Source organism: Clytia hemisphaerica, unplaced genomic scaffold, assembly GCF_902728285.1.
Source record: "Clytia hemisphaerica strain Z4C2 unplaced genomic scaffold, Clytia hemisphaerica genome assembly, whole genome shotgun sequence".
Classification (NCBI taxonomy): Eukaryota; Metazoa; Cnidaria; class Hydrozoa; order Leptothecata; family Clytiidae; genus Clytia; species Clytia hemisphaerica.
Genome location: NW_027104534.1, coordinates 467,217 through 488,195, shown reverse-complemented (window position 1 = coordinate 488,195; position 20,979 = coordinate 467,217). Strand labels below are relative to the sequence as shown.

Here is a 20,979-nt window from a genome sequence, read left to right as displayed (position 1 = left end):
GATTAAAGAGAAAATGCAAAAAATCTATAAAAATCTAATGAACTGTAAAAAATTCAGTATGTATATAATTATTTGAATTTAGATTCCCCCCCAAAAAGAACCTAATGCTCTCAGTGCTTTTATAATTCATAAATACTTCTATTAAACCTTCTTCTTTTGAAGCTTGAATACAAAGGAAATTCTTTGCAAACGCAAGGACTTAAAGACGGATTCCTTTTGAATTCTTGGATTCGTGTTAAAAATGAAGAAAACAAAAGGTATTAAGCATAGATGAAATTCCTTCACATGTAAAATTTTCACTTTCATATTCTATTGGTGCAGTTCAATGGGATAGCAGCTTTTAATACCTTTAGAACTAGTAAGAATAGTAAAGTTCAATGGGGAAAATTATAAAATCACTGAAGCAATACAACTAGTTTATCTGGCTGTGAAATCAGAGAAATTGAGAAACTTCACTAAAAAGTTCCTATGTGAAATGCACTAAATCTTCAAAGTACGTGTATTTCACTGTATTGAAGGTGAAACAGGACAGACATCTCGTTATACCAGAGGTTCTAGAGCACATAACACTTATGACTAATTTGAATTTGAATATCATCCACAACATGATTTTTTCCAGCCACCTTCAGACTGTGTTGTTCGTTGATTCATATTCACAATGTTTGGATCCTCAACTGATGAGAAAAAAAAACGAAAAACAAATAGATCAAAATAATTATCCCTATAAGATATTATGGAGCTGTTGATTTTGGTATAGATACAAATCACGCATTCTCTATTATTTTAAGATGAAAGGCTTATACTGACTTTTCTCTAGAAAAAGAGTTCACTTGATTGTTTGAAAAGCAATGAATCTGAAATAATCAGATAAAACGAGTAGAGCAGTTTAAATCAGGGGGGACCGGTAGTAAAATCTCAGACATATATGATTTTTACGAATTTTTATATACCACCACCCAGACTCTTGGAAGAGGTATTTTACTACCCTGGTAGTAAAAGTTTTTGAGACAATTTGTCATAAAGACCACCTATTTTTTGGTTGCTTTTCGGACTGATTTTACAAAAAAAGCTAAAAAATGATTATTTTTGTGACACATTTTTCACTTTGTGCAAAAATTAATGTTTGCCCTTTCCAACAGAAAATCTTTTTGAGTTATAAAATTTTTTAGATTTTTTCAGATAAGTCATCCAAAAAATTAAAATAATTACAAAAATAGCTTAAAATTTGCTAATTTTACCAGTTTTAACTAACCAGGTAGTAAAATTTTTTAATTTTCAACATTTAAAACATAGATACCACCCATTTTAGTATTTAAAATAACTACCCTGGGTAGTAAAATTTGTTTTCGATTTTTCGTCACACCACCACCGTAGTAAACGTCATTATGTCTGATATTTTACTACCGACCCCCCCCCCCTGGCCAAATGATTGTAAAGATATCTTTGTTACAAAACTTTCGGAAAAAAACCTCTTTAACTTTTGTCTTTCAAAAAGGAATAAATGGGCTCTTCCAGAAAAAATCCGTTCATGCAGGTTCATGGGGGGCGGAGGATATATTATTTTTTTCATGAATTACCCCTGGACATTTTGATTTCTAACCCTCTGGACACGGGTTATACCCCTGGACAAACATCAAATCAACCCCGTGGACACAAAAAATTACCCCTGGACATTGCAATTTACCCCCTGGACATTGCAATTTTTTGGTATTTTTTCAATACCCCTGGACAATTCATCCTCCACCCCCCATGAACGGATTTTTTCTGGAAGAGCCCAATACAATAAATTTAGTTCAGGCAACTTACCACTCGACATTCCAATTTTCATATATTCAGTGGCAATCTCAGTGAACAGTTCCTCTACAAATCAAAAATGTACATAAATTACTTGATATCTATAGATCTTTTAAGAATCAAAGTTTGAAACTTTGTAATTAGTGTTCTATCAGGGGGGGGGGGTCTTGCAGTTACTCCTTGACACTATGTGGAGTAACTGCAATTTTAGACATTTTCTACAGACACCACCACCCTTGCAGTTATTCCATAGTGTACTAACTGATTTTACCCTCAAAATTGGTGTATACCACCCCCAAAAATGCCAAATTTGGCAATTTTTTAACTGAATTCCTCATTTTTGATATCATTTTACTGGGTACGTCTTATTAACGACCGTTCAAGAGTGAAATATCTCAATCATTTTCCAAGTTTGTTAAAATATCTTTCATGCCTTGATTGAAGAAAAAATTTTGTGATTTTTTTTGACTTTTGAAAAACATGTTTTGAATTTTTTCGCTTCTGGAATTTTTAAAAACCTAAAATTTTAAGTGAAAAATTGAAAAATGTGCTCACTTAGTACACCATATCCTACCAAAATCGAAAATTTTGGGCTTAGGCACCACCCATGTTGCAGTTAGTCCACTGGTGGAGTAACTGTTTTCCCAAATTTTGGTTTATATACCACCACGGTAGTAATTGTCATAGTGTTTATATAATAACTGCATGACCCCCCCTGGTTCTATATTATTGAAAGTGACTCTTTGAAATTCTTTGTTTTCATGGAAAGGGATAATTCTAGTCATTTTCATTACATAAAATCTAAACAAATGAATTCTACCAACCAATATTTTCTCCTGTTTTGCTTGAAGTTTCAAATAACTTTGCACTTATGGTATCTGCATAATCAGTTGTATCGTGATAGTCAATTGCACGGTCTTGGTGCTCCAATAAATCGCGTTTAGTTCCACAAAGATAAATTTTGCATTCCTAAACAATAGTAATATACAATTTGATATTTAAGTTCATTTTTTACAATCTTTTATAAAAATCAATTGCATTTTTCACAACATAGTTTGACTCATGTACATGGTGTCATGGTTGTTTTTTACTTTTTACTAAATCCTGATATCATTTCCATGACTCTGATGGAAATTATTGACAATTCCTCTCGTGTTTTCACTTGATATATTTTTAATTATTAAATGTCAATTATAAGCAAAGTACTTTAAGAAAAATTTTTAAAAGTGAGTTAAAGTAATTATATATATATATATTATTTTACCATACAAACTATAACTAGTAAATAGGACCTAAGTCAAACTTTAATCATAAAAAATTGTTAGGTAAAAATCACTTTTTCATATTCAAATTTATAAATCTGTCGATAGTCAAATTGTTATCTGACAACACCTGCTCTAGGAGAGAGGGAGTTGTTCTTCCGATTCTATGATATTTATCGGAATTAAACATTAACTGTTTAATACCACGATCTACAGACATTCGAACGACATGTCCTGCATAATTCTTTTGCTGTTTTCGAATGAAACTACTGACGTCTTCAGTATGGCAGATAGAATGGAGCTTAGCGTTATTAATTTTTAATCGAAAGTCTCCTTCTTCAGTATCGACTCGACTGAAACCACGTCGTATCATTTTGCGAAGTAGACTTCTGTACGTTGAATCAAGCTTATCAAATTGCACTGCGGTCAGATTCCAATTCTGACAAGAGTACGTTAGTCTACTTCTCACAAAGGAGTTAAAAAATTTAACTCTTGTAGATAGATGAATTCCATGATTCTGAAGGAGGTTTGTCATACTTGCGAATTTTCCAAGTGCCATCTGAATGCGATAGTTGATTTCAATGTCTCCGGTATTAGGCGCATTTGGAGAGATGTGCGAACCAAGATATTTGAACTGGCCTGAATTTTTCAACGGGACATTGCGAATATCAATGATGCTATCAGGATAGTTTGTCTCGAGGTAGCAGTGATTGAGAATCATCGTCTCGGTTTTGGTTTCGTTGATTCGAAGACCAAATTTAACGAATAAGTTGTCTAGAAGTGTTGACGCTGATTGTAGAGATGAAAGATCAGTCAAGAAAAGTATCAGGTCGTCTGCGTACCCACACCATGGGAGTGATGATTCACCTGATAGCTTCTCGTTCTCATTTTGGGAAGACTTTAGTTGATGCGTATCATTTTTATTGTATAATATTTGAAAAAAATTTAAAACAAATTTAGTACCTCTTCATGCCCATGAACTTCTTGAATCCAAAATCTTGCTCTGTCCCAACTATTATCATCCGTTAAATCTAGTTCGAAAAGAAAACAAAGAATGATGAGTGTCTACATCTTTGAGCGAGATAGAAAATGGTGTAAAACATGTATTGTTGATAGAAGTAATTTAGAAAATTCATCAACAAAATAGATTTGATATCATAATCAAAATGATATCATAATCAAAAATAAGAGCCTAGAAAATTGTGGAGAAAATACTCATAGAAAGGGACAATACTGACCAAAACAAACAACGGCAGCTTTTGCACCTCTATAATATATTCTGCTCATCGCTTCATACCTCTCAGAGCCAGCAGTATCCTAGAATGATATAAATTTTATTTGTACAAATATGAAAACGTTGCTTCTTTCATGCTTCAAATAATGTTATCTGATAGAATAATACACAAATACAACCATAATAAAATCTCCCTTAATTTCTTATCATGGTTATTTCAAGGTTGTTGAATATTTACTTTTGTTGAAATATTTCTTATTAATTTATGAAATAAAAAAGTGACGAACCCATATCCCAAGTGTTACTGATTTTCCATCGATGTGTAATGTTTTTGCCCCAAAGGCTGCTCCAATTGTCTAAAAATGAAAGAGAAACACAAGGATCTAAGACTTTTTAAAAGTGCAAACTTTTTAGAGAAATTTACAATTGAGAATACAAACTATACATGAAATATTCCATAAGATATAGGAAAAAACTCACATTTTGGTAAGGCTGATTTGAATTGAACCTCTCGTGAATATATCGTTCAACTAGACTTGTCTTTCCTCCATATTCCTTTCCAAGCAAAACAACCTTGACATCAACCTTCTGATGTGCCATATTAAAAACTCAATGCCTCAGCTCAGATGATCATCCTTGGTTGTAAATTTTCTATGTAAGTTTAAATATATCAAGGTAAGTAACAACAACAAAATGCAAAAAGCATGTAATGAAGTTAGCCACAGTTTAAAGTAGTAATTTTCAATAAAGATCATTAGTTAGTAGCACAAATTTATCATTATTTGTCTCTTAATAAAATCAGGCTTGCAAGAAATTCAAAAGAGTCTTTAATACAGCCAACCGAATAGGAAATATTTGTGGTATCTCTTAGGGTTTAATCCTGAGGATCCCTGACAATTTCCAGAATGGTGGTGTTTTAAAGGATTGTTTTGAAGGCCCAATTGAAGGATGGATATCTTTTTAAATATTGAGGCTATATACATGAAGAAATTATATTTTCGTAATGTACAAAGGTAATTTATACAAAGTATTTTATTTTATAGCCAGAACAAAGCAAGTACAGTAATGCTTTATTACAGTATATAGCTTTAAGGTCTCTTTGAAAGGGTAGGTAGTTACCATAAAACATGATATTCTGGGGTGTCCTATAATTAATAGCCTACAATTTTTGCTATCCAGTTAATAGCCAGATACAGTACAGATAAATAAACTGGGTGACCCAAGAAAAACTACAGCCTCAACAGCCTGGCAGTTTTTGATGGCCTTATGTCAAAACAAATGTTCCAAAGTGCTTGGAGCTTTTATTATTTGGAAAGTAGATATCCTAATTAAAAGTTTGAGGTATTACCTTTTAAACTTGACTTACTAGCTTTAAGGGAAAACATTTTTGCAGGAAGAAATTTTTGCAGAATTTACCGTAAGTTGGTCTAATGTCGATAGAAATAATAGTTAGGTCAGAGTCACTGATAGACAAAAGATTTTTTCCTCTCTGGTTGCTAAGCAAAGAAATATAGTTTCCATAAGCGATTCTGATCTTTCTACTATTCCTATCTCTAAAGAAGGGTGTCGAGATTAGAAGAGGGATGTCAACATTAGACCAAGTTACAGTAATCCATGTGAGAAGTTTGTATCAAAATCTGCAACAAAAAAGAAAGTGGTCTATTATAGGGGCCTTCAACTTTCCATTTTCGAATTTTTTAGCGGCATTTGGCCGTTAAGGGGGGAGGGGGTCAAGGCTATCCTGTTAAGAAAATTCAAAAAAAATTACATTTCATTTGCTTCTAAATTAAATGATACTGCACAAAAACTAGAGCAAGATCGGCTGTCTTCATCCCTTCACTTAAGAATATAACATATTCCATGTACAAATGCACAAAATTTTGTCAAGCCCCTCCGCACATGCAGATGGTTTTTAATGTTGGGTGTTATTTTGAATGTGAAGCACCCACATTCTAGCGAGCGCTCACATAACATTTAAATCTTTTAATCTACAGATTGCTTCCCAGCGCTCCTTTGCGGACTGATTATCAATTTTCCACCAACACAGCCCTGCTTTTTGGCGCCTTTTCAGCGCCTTTTCAGCACCTCTCAGTACCTTGCATAACAGTCCTGTAAAATCATATTCTTAATAACACATCTTTCATTTTTTTCAATTCATGAGCCTAAGGTGTAAACTATTACTAATCTTCAATCCAGGTGATGTCAATCTAACGATGGGTGTTCGATTACCGAACCAAATTGAACAGTAATCGAACCAAGAAGTTTGGCTAAAGCTCGATTACTGTTCGATTGATTCTAGGGTTGCTACAGGTTTGCCAAGTTGAAAATTCCAGACATTTTAGCGAAATGCACAATATTTTCCAGATATTTTAACCCTTAGGAAGGTTTTTAGTTTTTCCTTAACAGTCATTTGAAAGGCCAGATTGATGAACACATCAGAATGACAAATCTCAGAATAGACATGATTTACTGTTACAGAATTGGTTGAGAGCAAATCGAGCAGAAATCTTTGGGAATTTCAAATACCAGGATGAAAGTTTTCTATTTCGGGAAAGTTTTCTATTTGGGAAAAGTTTACTAGACTTCATTCAGGACTAATTCCTTCAAATTCCATATTTTTTCCAGACAGGTATGCCAATTCCAGACTTTGTAGACAAGTATGCCAAATCCAGACTTTTTCCAGACTGTCTATCAACCATACATTTAAGTAACATCAGGCCCGAAGGCCCATTCTCGCTACATATAAAAATACAATGTTAGTCATATAAAAACCTTTATTACATGATTGAACAATAAAAACAAATAAAAAAAAGCCTGAAAGGATGTTGAGAATTTAAGGTATGTGTAAAGCTAGGTAATCTGACGGAAATTGTGGTTTTCAAACTGAAAATCTTAGATTGAGATTAGTGACTTTCCAGACTTACAGACATTTCCAGACTTTAACTTAATTCCAGGCTGACATAGCAACCCTGTGATCACGATTCGATTTAAAGTTCTTTAGGTTCGATTAATGTTCAATAGGTTTGATTTTCTTTTCGATTGCACTGTGCTTTCCGCTATCTGTCCACACCCTTTCAATGCGGACCCTTTTAGCCACTGCTTACCGTAATTTAGAGTTTATTTGTAAACCAATGGAAAAAGATCAAAACTTCGGATATAGTCAAAAAAATTAATTTGGAAAGTTAGACAACCACTCAGTAAGAGTCTTACTTTTTTCTGGACCACTTCTTGCAACATCTTTCATTGCTGGTACAACATCTTTGTTTGCTGGTACACTCAAGAAAAACAGCGTAATGATTTTAAAGGTAAATCACCAAGATTCTTAGTCCAGAAACAGGGTTCTTTTGTACTTTGACGGTATCGAATAATCATCGAATATATCAAACTTCTGATCGAAGGCTATTGGAGTATCTAACGATCATTGAATGAACACGCATTGAACTACTCGAACACGCATCGAACAACATCGAACTGTATTATTAACTGTATTATTGGTATTACCAAACTGAAACTCTGCTGTTTTACAGCCAAAAGAGGTAAGTTACATTTTCTTTTCTTTCAAAATTTTGAGTTATTTAACGAAACGCGTTTTTGTTAGTTTTAGAAGATCTAAAAATGCTACAAGATTCTTTTCTTTTTTTTTTTTGTTCAAAATGACTCTAATTTTTTTTTCACTTAATTTGAAATGATTTGCTTAATTCAATCTTAAAATATTGTTACATAAATTATAGTATTAAAATAAGCCTTAGAATTGTAACTTACCTTTTTAAACTAACTTTTTTTAACATAAAATCGAACATACATCCTTTTACATTATCAAATATTATTTTAATCATCATACATCTATTCTTCTAAATATGTAAAGAAAACATGTAACATACCTCTAATTACCACCAGGGGATGTCAATCGAACTCAATCGAATTCGATTTGGAGTCGAATCGATCAAATTCAATCGAAGTAAATGCAAGTGATTGTTTGAATCAATCGAACTCAATCAAAGTGATTGATCGAACAATCGAATTCAATCAAAATGGGAAAAAGATGTAAATCTTCGATCGTCTTCGATTGGATTCGAATTGGATTTGATTGATTTAAACAATCACTTCGATTTACTTCAATTGATTTGATCACACATGGTGTTATTGTTCGGGGTTTTCATTAGTCCACTACTAACAAAAAAGGATGTCAATTGAAAATTTCGAATATAATCGAAACCATTCGAAGTGATTGACCAAATCAATCGAGTACAATCGAACCAAATCAATCTTAAAATGATGTAAATCTTCGATTGACTTCGATTGTTTCGATCGATCACTTTGATTGGCTTCGATCTATTCGGTCAATCACTTCGATTGGTTTCGATTATATTTGATTGGTTCGACAATCGAAATTTTCGATTGACATCCCCTGGTTACCATGTTAAAATCAGCACTTTCCAATGAAAATTTTTTTTCAATATGTCTGTAGCTGGAAAGAGCACTTGAAAAAATGGGGTTTTGTGAAAAAAAACTTTTTTTGGAAAATTTGTAACTTACCCCCTTTGGCTGTAAAACGGCAGATTGGGCAGACAACCCTCGACATGGCCCGAGAATTCTCGGGCCTCTTTGGGCCATGTTTGGGCCGAGAGACCCTATCAATTCTTTTGGCCTGAACATGACCCAAGTCATTCGGTCCATGTTCGGGCCTCCTTTTTCATAACGCTTTTAAGCCTTTTGGCTGGGTCCATTGAATCTAATCTAAGTACGGAGTAGGGGCGAAGTACTGAATCCTATAAATCTTTTCTCTTATAGATTAACAATGAGTTCCATCGATTGCGGAAGAGGAGATTAAAGATGAAAAATTAAGACAGTGCGTCAGTAGTAAGGTTGAGGTCGAGGTCGAGGTGCGATATAGACGGTATCCTGTCTTCTCGCATTCGATTGAGAAAAATTGAAGACATTACAGTGACGAATTCTCTTTCGAATGTTTTGATCTAGATTCTAATCGTTATCAAATCTTTCAAATCGGATCCGTTACTGTAATGGGTGCCAGCAGCCTAGTAAACTCCTAAGTTAGGTACCGTATTTCCTCAACTAAGCGCAGCGGCGCTCTTAAAATTTTCGTAATTTTAGGTGCGGCGCTCTTTAGAGGGCGGCGCTCTTAAAATTTTTGAGGTTTTAGGGGCGGCGCTCATTAGAGGGCGGAGCTAAAAAGAGGAAATACGGTATCTAGAACCGAGATTTAATTTTAATTTCGCACATATGTAAAATAATGAAATCTCGGGTAAGTTATGGCATGTCTCAAAATTAACATTATTTTTAGATCGCATTAGTCGACAGAAAATGACCAAACAAATGACTGAACATGAAGGGTACTATGATAAAGTTTCTAACCTGATGTTTAACCTAATTGTTTTTTTGCTGATTTTCGCGAAAAACCGCAAAAACTGATTATGACGTCATAATCGATGACGTCATAAAGACAAAAATTGAATTTCTCGAGAATGGTTTATCCAATTATCTTCAAACTTTCACCAAGGATGTATCTCATAAAGGTCGATCATTTGAATAATTTTTTTTTCAAAATTCTGATTACGTCAAGCAAAAAATTGGATTTTTCATTTTTATCTAATTTATGCTGACGTCCTCAAAATTTCGAAAAATTTCTTTGGTGATACGATGAATTTCAATACTCGATACTCGGCTCCAACTTAAGGTGATATGTAATGACCCACAAAAAAAAGGGTAAGTCTGATCACGCTAACACGCAATTTTTTTCTTTCAGTCACGATCACGAAAATGAGCAAAAAGATTGGGTGATCACGAATCCCTTTCAAAAAAGTCCAAATCACGCATCACGGCTTCAAAATCTTTCAAATCACGATCATGTTCTGACCTCTGATCACACAATCACGAAGAAAAAATTTCCAAATCACGTAATTACGCTGGAAAAAGTCCCGCCTCGAAAACCGCGGGGGCCTTTGTAATGGACATACGACGGAAAAAGAAGTTTTGGCGGGAGCATTGAAAGTTTTGAATTTACGATATGATAAAAAACCTTTTAACGCTTTTAGTGCTTTTAACGAGTTGATTTTCGAAATGAAACTTTAGCAAAACTTTTAAGGAAAAAATAAACTATAGCGAGCACTAAGAAAATAAGATCATTAATGTATGTGTTTTTTATTACAATGAATAGGAAAAAAACATAAAAATATTTTTACAAACTAAAGAAATCACAATATTAAAAACTTTACGAGCTCCCCGTGGACACACTTCAGTTTAAAACCAAGACCAGTTTACTAGCAAATATTTCCACCCTAAGAATATTTATAACTATGTTTTCATACCAAATAAGACATTTAATATTTATATGAATTTACAACATTCATATATTTAATATATAATTAAGAGAAACCAAGTTTTTCTCAAAGAAAATGTTAAAATAGGCATTTCAGTCATGTGACTAAAACCTCTCGCCGCGATTTAGTGGAAGCGCGATTTCAATGTTAAGACGGGGTTTTGGTTTTTTAACTTAAAAAAATTCAGTCTTGAAATTACACGCCTGTTTAAATCATGTTTTCAAAAATTGGCCCGAGTGTGGCCCGTGCGTGCCCCGTGTGTGGCCCAAACACTGCCCAATAGACCTTTTTTTAAAGAGGCAACCCTGTTGAATAATTATGTAGTCCAGCATAAAAACAATGATACAGCCATGCATAATTACTGTTTCATGCTTATTATAATAATTATGCATGGCTATACCATTGTTTTTTTTGTTGGACTACATAATTATTCAACAGGGTGGCCTCATTAAAAAAAGGTCTTTTCTCGGGCCATACTCAAGCTTTACGCAAATTCCAATAAAAGTTTTGGCCCGAGAATTCTCGGGCCATGTCGAGGGTCGTTTGGGCGGCAGGGGACTCTATATATATTTATATCTATATATTTAAATCGATTGAAAAAGTCAACTTTGAAGAAGATTGCCTTTAGCATCCTTTCGCATAGTCCTTTGGTTATACTCAATTCTTCGTCTGAACAATACTATCTTTATGTTCTTGACATTATCGAAACTCTTCTCTTTATTCCTGTTGAAAGTAAGAAAAAATCAAAGTGTGCGCCTAAACATATCTGTAGCGTTTTTTTCCATAATAAAGCTATTGAAATTATACATCTTCCTTCTATTCTAAAGCACCCTGCTATCGTATCTCTTTTACCAAACAAAATCTGTGATGAAAAAAACAGACCAGTTGTGACATATAAATTAGGTAACACAATAAGAAATAAAATCTTGAATTATAAAGAGACTGTTGATTCCATTTTCATTGATGATGATGTTTCTTTTTCCCTTGATTCAGACCCATGTGATTGTTGTAACTCTCCATTTTCTGATAAGTTTCATAAACATGTTATCACTGGTGATTTGCGTGTTGTCGAGAATGACAAACTCAGAAAACTTTTAGCCAAGGGTCCCAACTATAGAGAACCTAGAACTATAAATTTTGATAGAGCCTTGGAAGAGATTCTTCGAAGCCTGGATGATTGTATAACTAACATTGAAGCAAAATCTGGTATTAAAAAGTCAACCTTGAATGAGTGGAAAAGCAATAGTCAAAAAGTAAGAGATACAATTGTGCTTAAAGATCAAGTACAGGAATCTCTGAATCCTTCCATCGTAAATACTCTATGTGACGATAGATAAAGCTTTCCAAAAACTTTGCCTTATTTGTAAGAAGTTCTATGTCCCAAACTCATTGCTAGGTTTCAGGCAATAATCATACTTGCCTAGTGACTAGCCTCAATACCATCATCAATACGAATGAGGAAATGTGTAAGCGCTTTGGTTTAGGATTGATAGAAAAAAATGAAAAACTCTTCCATAATGTATTGGATGCCAAAATGCATAAAATCCTATTGGTTTCAGATTTTATTTAGCCTCTAAAAACTTGTAGCACCAAAACCGTTGACCGCAGTTGTTTCAAATGTTTTAAAGTTCTTTACAAACATGTTGAAAGTTTTCACAGAAATCAAGATTTCTTTCTGGGTTTAGCAAATTTTGGGTGTTCAAAATTCTTCACCGGTTATGAACATCTAAAGGATAAATGCTAAGAAAAAGCACAAAGAATTCTACCTTCGATTTTGCTACACTTTATACCACTCTTCCTCATGATACTGTAAAAACTTTGACAGATATATTAATTTCGTTTTTGATGGGGCCTGTCGCAATAAACTTGGATTTTCTGCAAATTCAGTCTATTGGACAGCAAAAGAAAAGATAACAGATTTTTTACCAACATTTCCTTATCTGAGTGTGTTGAATTTTTTAATCAAGAATTGCTATTTCAAATTGGTAATCATATACTCAGACAAAACATCGGTAATTCCCGATGGAATAGATCCAGCTCCATTTTGGGCTAACCTTTTTCTTTATTATTACGAGTCTAAATATGTACAAAATTTGATATCTACTAGTTCTCCTAGAGCATACAATTTTCATTCAGTTGGTAGATTTATTGATGACCTTTGCGCTATTAATGACAGAGATGATTTTTTCTCATGTTATAATGATATATATCCGGAAGAACTACAGTTGAAAGTTGAACATCATGGAACACATGCAACGTTTTTGGATCTAGATATAAGCATTGAAAATAACATCTTTCGCTACAAATTGTTTGACAAGAGAGACGCATTTCCCTTTTTCATCGTGAGAATGCCACATAAAGATAGTAATTTACCATCAATCATCTTTTACAGTTCTATATATTCTGAGGTCCTACGCATTGCTAGATGCACTCTTCTTTTTGAAGATGTTCTGCCCAGAATTTCAGAACTTTTCAAGCGCATGCTCAATCAGGGAGCTGAAAGATCTTTCTTGCAAAAACAAATTGTAAAGTGTTTTGATAGATTTCCAGAGACTTTTATGAAATTCGGAGAATCTTTAAATGGTTTTTTAGCGCAACTGCATTTTTGAAAAATTGAAACGTTTTTGATTTTTTTTTTTTTTTTTTTTTTTTTTTTTTTTTTTTTTTTTAATATTATGTATTGTATGTTAGTTTTCTCAGTCATTTTCTTTTTCGTTCTTTCCCGTACAGACGGCTGCACGGACTTTAGGTGTCGAACCGGGTTCTGGGCCTACCTTTTGAAAATTTGTGTTTTTTGATACTTGTATTTTGTCGTTTGTCTTGTTCTTGTCTGTTGTTTACCCTTTTTGTTTCTTTGTATTTGTGTGGGAGTTTTTGTTTATTTTTCTATGTTTGTTAGTTTGTTTGGACTGCGGGTCGGTTCAGGGTTATGGAATCTGGGGGAGGCTGAGTGTTGGACGTCCATAAAACATGTTTAAAGCCGCTGCGCCTGTCGCAAGTCAGGGACTCCAGATTGCATTGGTTGGGTTTTTGAGTGGTTTTTGGTGTTTGTGTTTTTCTGCTTGGCTTTTTAAAACTTTATGTCTATTGGTTTATTGGTTCTTTTTCGCATAAAATTCTCATTTCTTGACAGGATGTTTGATTGGTTTGATTTATATATTTACAAAAATTCAAAAAAATGGAAAAAAACATATAATTATAAAAATATTAGTGCCTTTTTATGTTTCATCTTTATTTTATTTAGTATTTTCAACACTTTCTCTCCTTGAGGTCAGATCTCTGATCTTCACCATATATACTAACTGTCCACATGCATAAGTTACCCGATCTCACGGTACTTTTCCGTGTATGGAATCTTAGTGCAGGAAGTGGAATCTTACCCCAGACAATGACGGTGTATCATTTTAAGGAGAGCAGAGATTTTAATTTTTTAAAGGATCTAGCTAGCTACACATGAAAAGTGAAAGTGAGATGACAAAATTTACATGCCAGTAGTGCTAACTAACGCTAAAGTTTTCTGCAACATCCAGAACTGATAGACTGTTAAATGCTAAGTAATTTGTAACTCATAAAACTCAAACAGTCAAATAAATGTCTTTCTGCTTTCTTACCTCTGTCTTCCTTTTCTCCACACCATAGCAGATCCAGCTTTTTTTTGCTTTGAAATTTTCCAGTTTGAATTTTTTTCCGACTCGTTCCAGATCCGGCACTTTTCTTGGAAAACAAATTTCGGCAAAAGTTTATTTAACAGAACAAGGTCAAAGTAGCTAAGTAAATTTATGCAATCTATTATCTTAACAAATTGTTTTTATATGCAGAAATTATGCATTTTTAAGCTTATTTGTTAAATTCTAAATAAGTTAAAAGTACATTTTACTTCAAAATCAACTTTTATTGCTATTTTTTAACAATTGTTTATTCAACTTCAATCTTCTTTGCTAACTCAAAACCAAAACAGAATTTCCGTAAATAAATGGTAGCCGCGAGCAGCGAAGGGAAGGTCAACATTTACCTTACCTTGAGTTACCTTGAGCTTGTTTCGTAATATCTTTACGCATCCATCCTGTGAGGACCGATGTAAATTTTCATATTGATGATGCTGTTTGTTTCAGCTCGTCTCAACATAGTGTAGCCAGTCACGAGTGGCTCGTCGGGAACTGTGAAAAGATATTTATCCAGCTCAGTTTTGAATTTCAATTTCTTGCACCCAGCCAGTGTGAGATCCCTCAGACGTTTTGGCAGCGAGTTGAAAAGCCTTGGTCCTTGGACTTTAAAACTTGAGTATATGACTTTTTGCCAGGGCCCCCTTTTCACTAGTGGTATGTGACATTTTCTTCCTTGTCTGGGATTGGCATAGAACGTGATTGTCCCAGGATTTGGGACAAGCTTCTCAATAATACACCAAGTGTATATGATAATATATCTTTCACGCCTTCTCTGCAGTGAAAACAGTTTTAATGTTTGTAGTCTTTCCCAATAGTTTTGGTTGTGTAGGTTTTTAATCCTCCTTGTGAATGATTTTTGGAGATCTTCGATCTGCTGGATCAGATTAACTTCATTGGGTGACCATAGTTGAGAACAGTTTCGATGTGTGGTATGACTAAAGACTTCCAAAGAGTGAGCATGACATCATGTTCTCTTGAGCTGAATGTTCTCAGAATCCAACCAATGAGTATCTGTACTTTTTCTACAATGGTTTAGAATATGTTGGTTGAATTTCGCATCGTCTGACATGGTAACACCAAGATCCCTTGTTGAAGATTTGGTTTGGATTATCTTTCCTTCACCTGTGAAATAACTGGTGGCTGGTCCGTTTCCATAATGGAGATGCTCAAACTTTTTTCCATTTAACATCATTTTGTTTATGGTCGACCATTGATAAACATTGTTAAGGTCGTTTGTAGGTGAAACTGGTCAATGATGTTTTGGATTCCTTCTTTACTCGTGTGTCATCAGCAAAACTTGCAAGTTCTGCTTTGGTTGTCCCTTCATCAATGTCTGATATCATGATGATGAAGAATAATGGCCCAAGAAAACCGATCCTTGAGGTACTCCTGATCGAATTTTTTGCCTGGTACGACTTGTGACCGTCTACAAATACTACTTGGTTTCTGTCTTGAAGAAATGACTTAATCCATTTAAGTAGTTTGTCTGTTATTCCAATAGATTTCAGTTTTGATAGCAGTATCCTGTGGTCGACTTTATCAAATGCTTTTGAAAAATCGAGATATACAACATCTACATCCAATCCTTCTTCTAGTTTTGATAGGATACTGTCATAGTGGCTGAGTAATTGACTAAGGCATGATCGCCCTTCCCGGAAACCATGCTGTGTTGGGTTGAACAAGTCATTGTTGTTGATAAATTCGACTATCTTCTTTCGAACTATTTTTTCAAACACCTTGGTGAGATGGGACGTAAGTGATACTGGCCTGTAGTTAGATGGCTCTCCTTGATCTCCACCCTTTGATATTGGTGTGATATGATTTCTTTTGTGAATCTCCTCTGTTACTCCATGGTTCAGACAGTTCCTCCAGAATATTGCGAGTGGCTTAGCAAGTTCTTCTTTGCAATTTTTCAGCAAAATCGCAGGAAATCCATCAGGACCGGGAGCAGAGTTTGGTGACAATGTTGAGATTGCTTCAATGAAATCTTTTTCGTCAAAGTCTATGTCTTTTAGCACGTTTGGACATATTGTTGGATGAGTGACGTCATTTTCCGATGGTACACTGAAAACCGATGTGTATTGGTCTTGGAGTATATTAGCAATACGGTCAGCATCATATATCAAAGAATTATTTTTGTCACGCAGTGGTCCAACTTTGGATTTTGATTTACTATGCTTTTTTGCATATGCATAAAAAAATTTTGGATTGTTTTTTATTGATTCTGTTGCCTTCCTTTCCTGGCTTTTCTTCTCTGATTCGTAGGATAGCTTTAGTTTAGTTTCAATGTCTATTAATTTTTGTTTGGACATTCATGAATATTTTCATTTTGTAGGTTATTTTCTACTTTTTCCTCTTTATTTCATTTTCGCTTTTTTGTTTTCTGTTGAAGTATTTCAATATTTTCATTCGTCAGCGTGAAATTCGTCAATTATTTTTTAAATCATTTAGGTCCAGCACTTATCGTCTTATGACTTAATTTGAAGAATATCTAGGCAGGAGGCAGGGGGCACCGCCCATGATCATAAATCGAACAATCGACTTTTGAAACAGTTTAAAAGTCTGCTTTTGAATTTCTTTTATAGTATGCACAGATATCTGGCATTCAGTCTGGCCCGGGAAATCCTATTAATTGTGTGCTTAACTCCTGAGTAATAGACCTTTTTTCAAAGAGGCCACCCTGTTGAATAATTATGTAGTCCAGCAGAAAAACAATGATAAAACCATGCTTAATTATTACAATATGCATGATATAGTAATTATGCATGGCTCTATCATTGTTTTTTTATGGCTGGACTACATAATTATTCAACAGGACGTCCTCTTTGAAAAAAGGTCTATTGCAGGTTTAGAACTCAGAAGTTAAGCAAGCGTGTACGTCACAATTGTTTCAACCGGTATTCCAACAAAGCCATATTTTGGTTTGTACAGAAATTTCGCCCGCTCAAATCAAAACAGCAAAATGGTCAATCTCACTAAAGCTAGGGAGGTCGGGCCTTACGCGTGCGGCAGTAACAAAACATAGATTTTCGAAAAAAAATATTCAAGCTTACATACCTCAAGGAAGGAAACCTCTTTTAGCATAAGTATTTTTTCCAAAGTGTAGAGAATTTATTCAGCTTTCTTTTGCAGAAAAAATCAGCACATCATGTCTTCATTTTCCTTCAAAATTTGAAAATGAGTACTTGCGGGTGAGTTTTTTCAAACTTCTTGTTCGCGGCACGGCAAAATTTTTTATCCGGGGGTTCTAAAATCCAAAGCGCTAGCCACCCGAAACAGCTATCGACCTGGAATTTTTTGCATTGTCCCCCGCAATAGTTTAGCTTTTGAGACGTACCACGTTCGTTGGTTGGAGCAACGTAAATTTTTCAGGAAGTCAAATTATGTACTTAAAATGCGTTTTTTTCATTGAAAAAATCAAATTTTTTTATCAAACGTGAATTTTTTAGAAAGAACAATGTTTTTTCTTTCCAAATGTGAAAAAAGTAAGAATCAAGCTGTTTCCGGTGGCAAGCGCTAAGGGAAAGATTATGGTGTAATTACCCCCGTTTCAGCTACATCTACGGAAAATAAAACTCGCACCAAACCTCCCGCGCGGAATTTTTCATAAAACACTTTCGCTTTTGGTGCCGTAATGAAGGTACAAAATGGCTGGCGATGCGTGCACGAAAATGCTTGAAAAATTGAACTTCAAAATGGAATATCTTGTAGCTAGAAAAAGAGAGAAAAAACCTGGGGTCAAATCAAATAGACCTTTTTTCAAAGAGGACGTCCTGTTGAATAATTATGTAGTCCAGCCATAAAAACAATGATAGAGCTATGCATAATTACTGTATCATGCATATTGTAATAATTATGCATGGTTTTATTATTGTTTTTCTGCTGGACTACATAATTATTCAACAGGGTGGCCTCTTTGAAAAAAGGTCTATTGTTTCTATGGCTGGACTACATAATTATTCAACAGGACGTCCTCTTTGAAAAAAGGTCTATGATAGTAGTGTACTGTATCATGCATATTGTAATAATTACGCATCATTGTTTTTCTGCTGGACTACATAATTATTCAATAGGGTGGCCTCTTTGAAAAAAGGTCTATTTTTCTCCCTTCTCGCGGCAAACATAAAAGACTTTATGAGGCCATTTATTTAAGAAAGGGGTGTTATATTATAAATAAATTATGTAAGTAAGTGATATTTTAGGTAACAAGCTCATTAATAATTTTATTTTGAAGTTTGTTTTTAAAAATAAAACCCCTGTGCTAGATGATAATTTCATTTTCTTAACTTATGGACCCATTTGGAAGTATTTGTAATACAGATCATTTGGCAGTGTAGTTGCAGCCTATACAAGAATTGGAATCTAAAGTCTGAAGTTGTAACTCCTTGCTAGTGACCCCACAGAGAAATTTTTAGTTGGCAGACACTGACTTTAGGTTGGTTTGAAAATCGTTTTATTTTGAAATGTAATCTTCACTTTAGATGAATACTTTTATTTATTTTGATTCATGAAAGGTTCAAGGTTTTTTTACGGCTAGTTCGAAACGCAGGTCACAGGTCACAGGTCAACAGGTCACAGGTCACAGGTCAGTGATGACAGGTTGACTCTAATCAATGTCATTGCAGAGGAAAATGTTTGGAAAACACAAAGAATTATCAAAAACATAATTCTCAAGCAATTTCATCCATATAAAACCATTTCAAACATCAAAATTTAACCATGTGCTTTTATCGATCTTTCGCAGTTTGCGCCGTGTATAACGCAGACCAGAAAATTTAAAACCATATTATACGTATAACAGGTATATTACATATTGTAATGTTTGTAATGTTATATGATGGTTACATATAATAAAACTCATCGCTCTAAAACTACCTTCTCAGAGAACTCACGAGCTTCTGATTGGTGTAATTTTATATCCAGCCATATTGTTATCATCACATTCGGTATGCTAAATATTTTTGGTGTTTTTCTCTTGTAAGACATGATATTTTGTGATTCTGTCAACATTTTTGTCAAAAATTGTCATTAAGTCATTAAAACAGGCGCCGCGGCTCGACATTTTAAGTGGTCGGGCCACATAATACCCGGTATAGTGTCTAAGGAGGCGCCACCATGGTTGGCGCCGACGGGCTAGAAAATTTTGCGAATTTCACTCCTCTAGATTGGCTAAAACAGCTAAAACAGCCCCTTTTCTTGAAGAAGATAAAGCTCATAAAGCGCTTGAATATCATGCGCAAGGTAATGTTGTTATCTTGCAAGAAAGCAAAAAAATGGAAAAAAAGAAAATAGAAATACAAACAAAAAGAGAAATATAAAGAATTAGATTAGATTTAGGCGTGAACGTCATAGTTCAATTTATTTTTCTAACTGACTTTTCAAAACATTTGAAAAATTAATTTTTTACTTCAAAAAAAATTCTTTACTCTGAAAAAAAGTGGTCGGGCCATGGCCCGACCGGCCCTACCGCTGCCGCGGCGCCTGTAAAATAACAATTGAATGATTAATTAGTTTCATCCTTCTAAAACCACTCTCTTAGGGACCTCACAAGCTTCTGATTGGTGCCGTTTTATATCCATTCACACTATCAATATCACATTCTGTATTATAAATATTTTTCGTGTTTTTGTCTTGTTAGGCATCATATTTTATGATTTTGTCATTATTTTTGTAAGTAAGTGTCACTAGGTTGTTATTTTATTCAATTGTCATTTTATAATATCTAAATAACATGTATTACTTTTTTGTAATTTAATGCGTTATGTATTGATGTTATGTTATGTATATGTTATGATCTTATTATCTTTTTTCCGGTCTGCACTTTGTTGACCTGTGACCTGTGACCTGTTGACCTGTGACCTGCGTTTCGAACTAGCCGGTTTTTTTACTTTTTATTTCAAATTATTTCATTGATTTATTGAGCTGCAATAGCTGATTGAAAAACAAAGATTTTTGATAGTTATCAGCTTAGGCTTGGCCGCCATTTTGAATTTCGATTTTTTTTCTCCTGTACTCATCAATTTAGAGGTTGCTCATAAAACCCGTAACACTTGTGACGTAATTAAGAGAGGATTTCCCAGACTTGCATCTGGATGTTAAGGTAGTAGTAGATCTACCGTAAGTTGATCTAGTGTGTCAACATCCCTTCTAATTTCAACATCCTTCTTTATAGATATGAATATAATAGGAAGGTCAGACAGTATAGACTTAAACTCGTATGTCAAGATTACGGGATTTTGAGTATGACGGGCCGATTTTACTTTTGTTTTGAGTGGTTTCATTTTGGATTTCAAGCTAACATCTTAGCAACAGGGTGCTTACTCATAGTTACAGGGGTTTGTGCAAAAAACTAAACATATAAAATTTCTCAAATCCACCATTTTGATTAATGCAATGAAAAATGAAACTTTTCTATGTTTCACTTTTTTGCACCTATTCTTCAAATTGACAATATTTAAGGTTTTAAGTTCTTCTTTTATTCAATGATTTTTCACGGCACTTTGTTGACAATCTAACTCTTGCATCAAAATCCCGCTTTCTTCAGTAAATTGAAGATGAGAAAAACGATTATCACATGATACATTATGTACGCATGTATTTCCTAATTTTAAACATTTTTAAAGGATAAAGTAAAATAATATTACAGTAATATTAGCGCAGATGTTCAGACACTGTTAAAACGAGAT

At 34.1% G+C, this 20,979-nt stretch overlaps 1 protein-coding gene across 1 annotated transcript; it reads right to left on the bottom strand.

The window, feature by feature from the left end:
- Nucleotides 1-471: 471 nt before the first annotated feature.
- LOC136822489 (ras-related protein Rab-24-like) lies at nt 472-14,295 on the bottom strand. Its single transcript, XM_067078755.1, has 8 exons — nt 14,240-14,295; nt 4,771-4,941; nt 4,578-4,646; nt 4,295-4,373; nt 4,020-4,087; nt 2,619-2,763; nt 1,807-1,860; nt 472-674 (listed from the first exon to the last, which is right to left on the bottom strand). Exons 2-8 carry the CDS (start codon nt 4,888-4,890, stop codon nt 595-597), a joined length of 615 nt encoding a protein of 204 aa, XP_066934856.1. The 5' UTR covers nt 4,891-4,941; nt 14,240-14,295; the 3' UTR covers nt 472-594.
- Nucleotides 14,296-20,979: the final 6,684 nt, after the last annotated feature.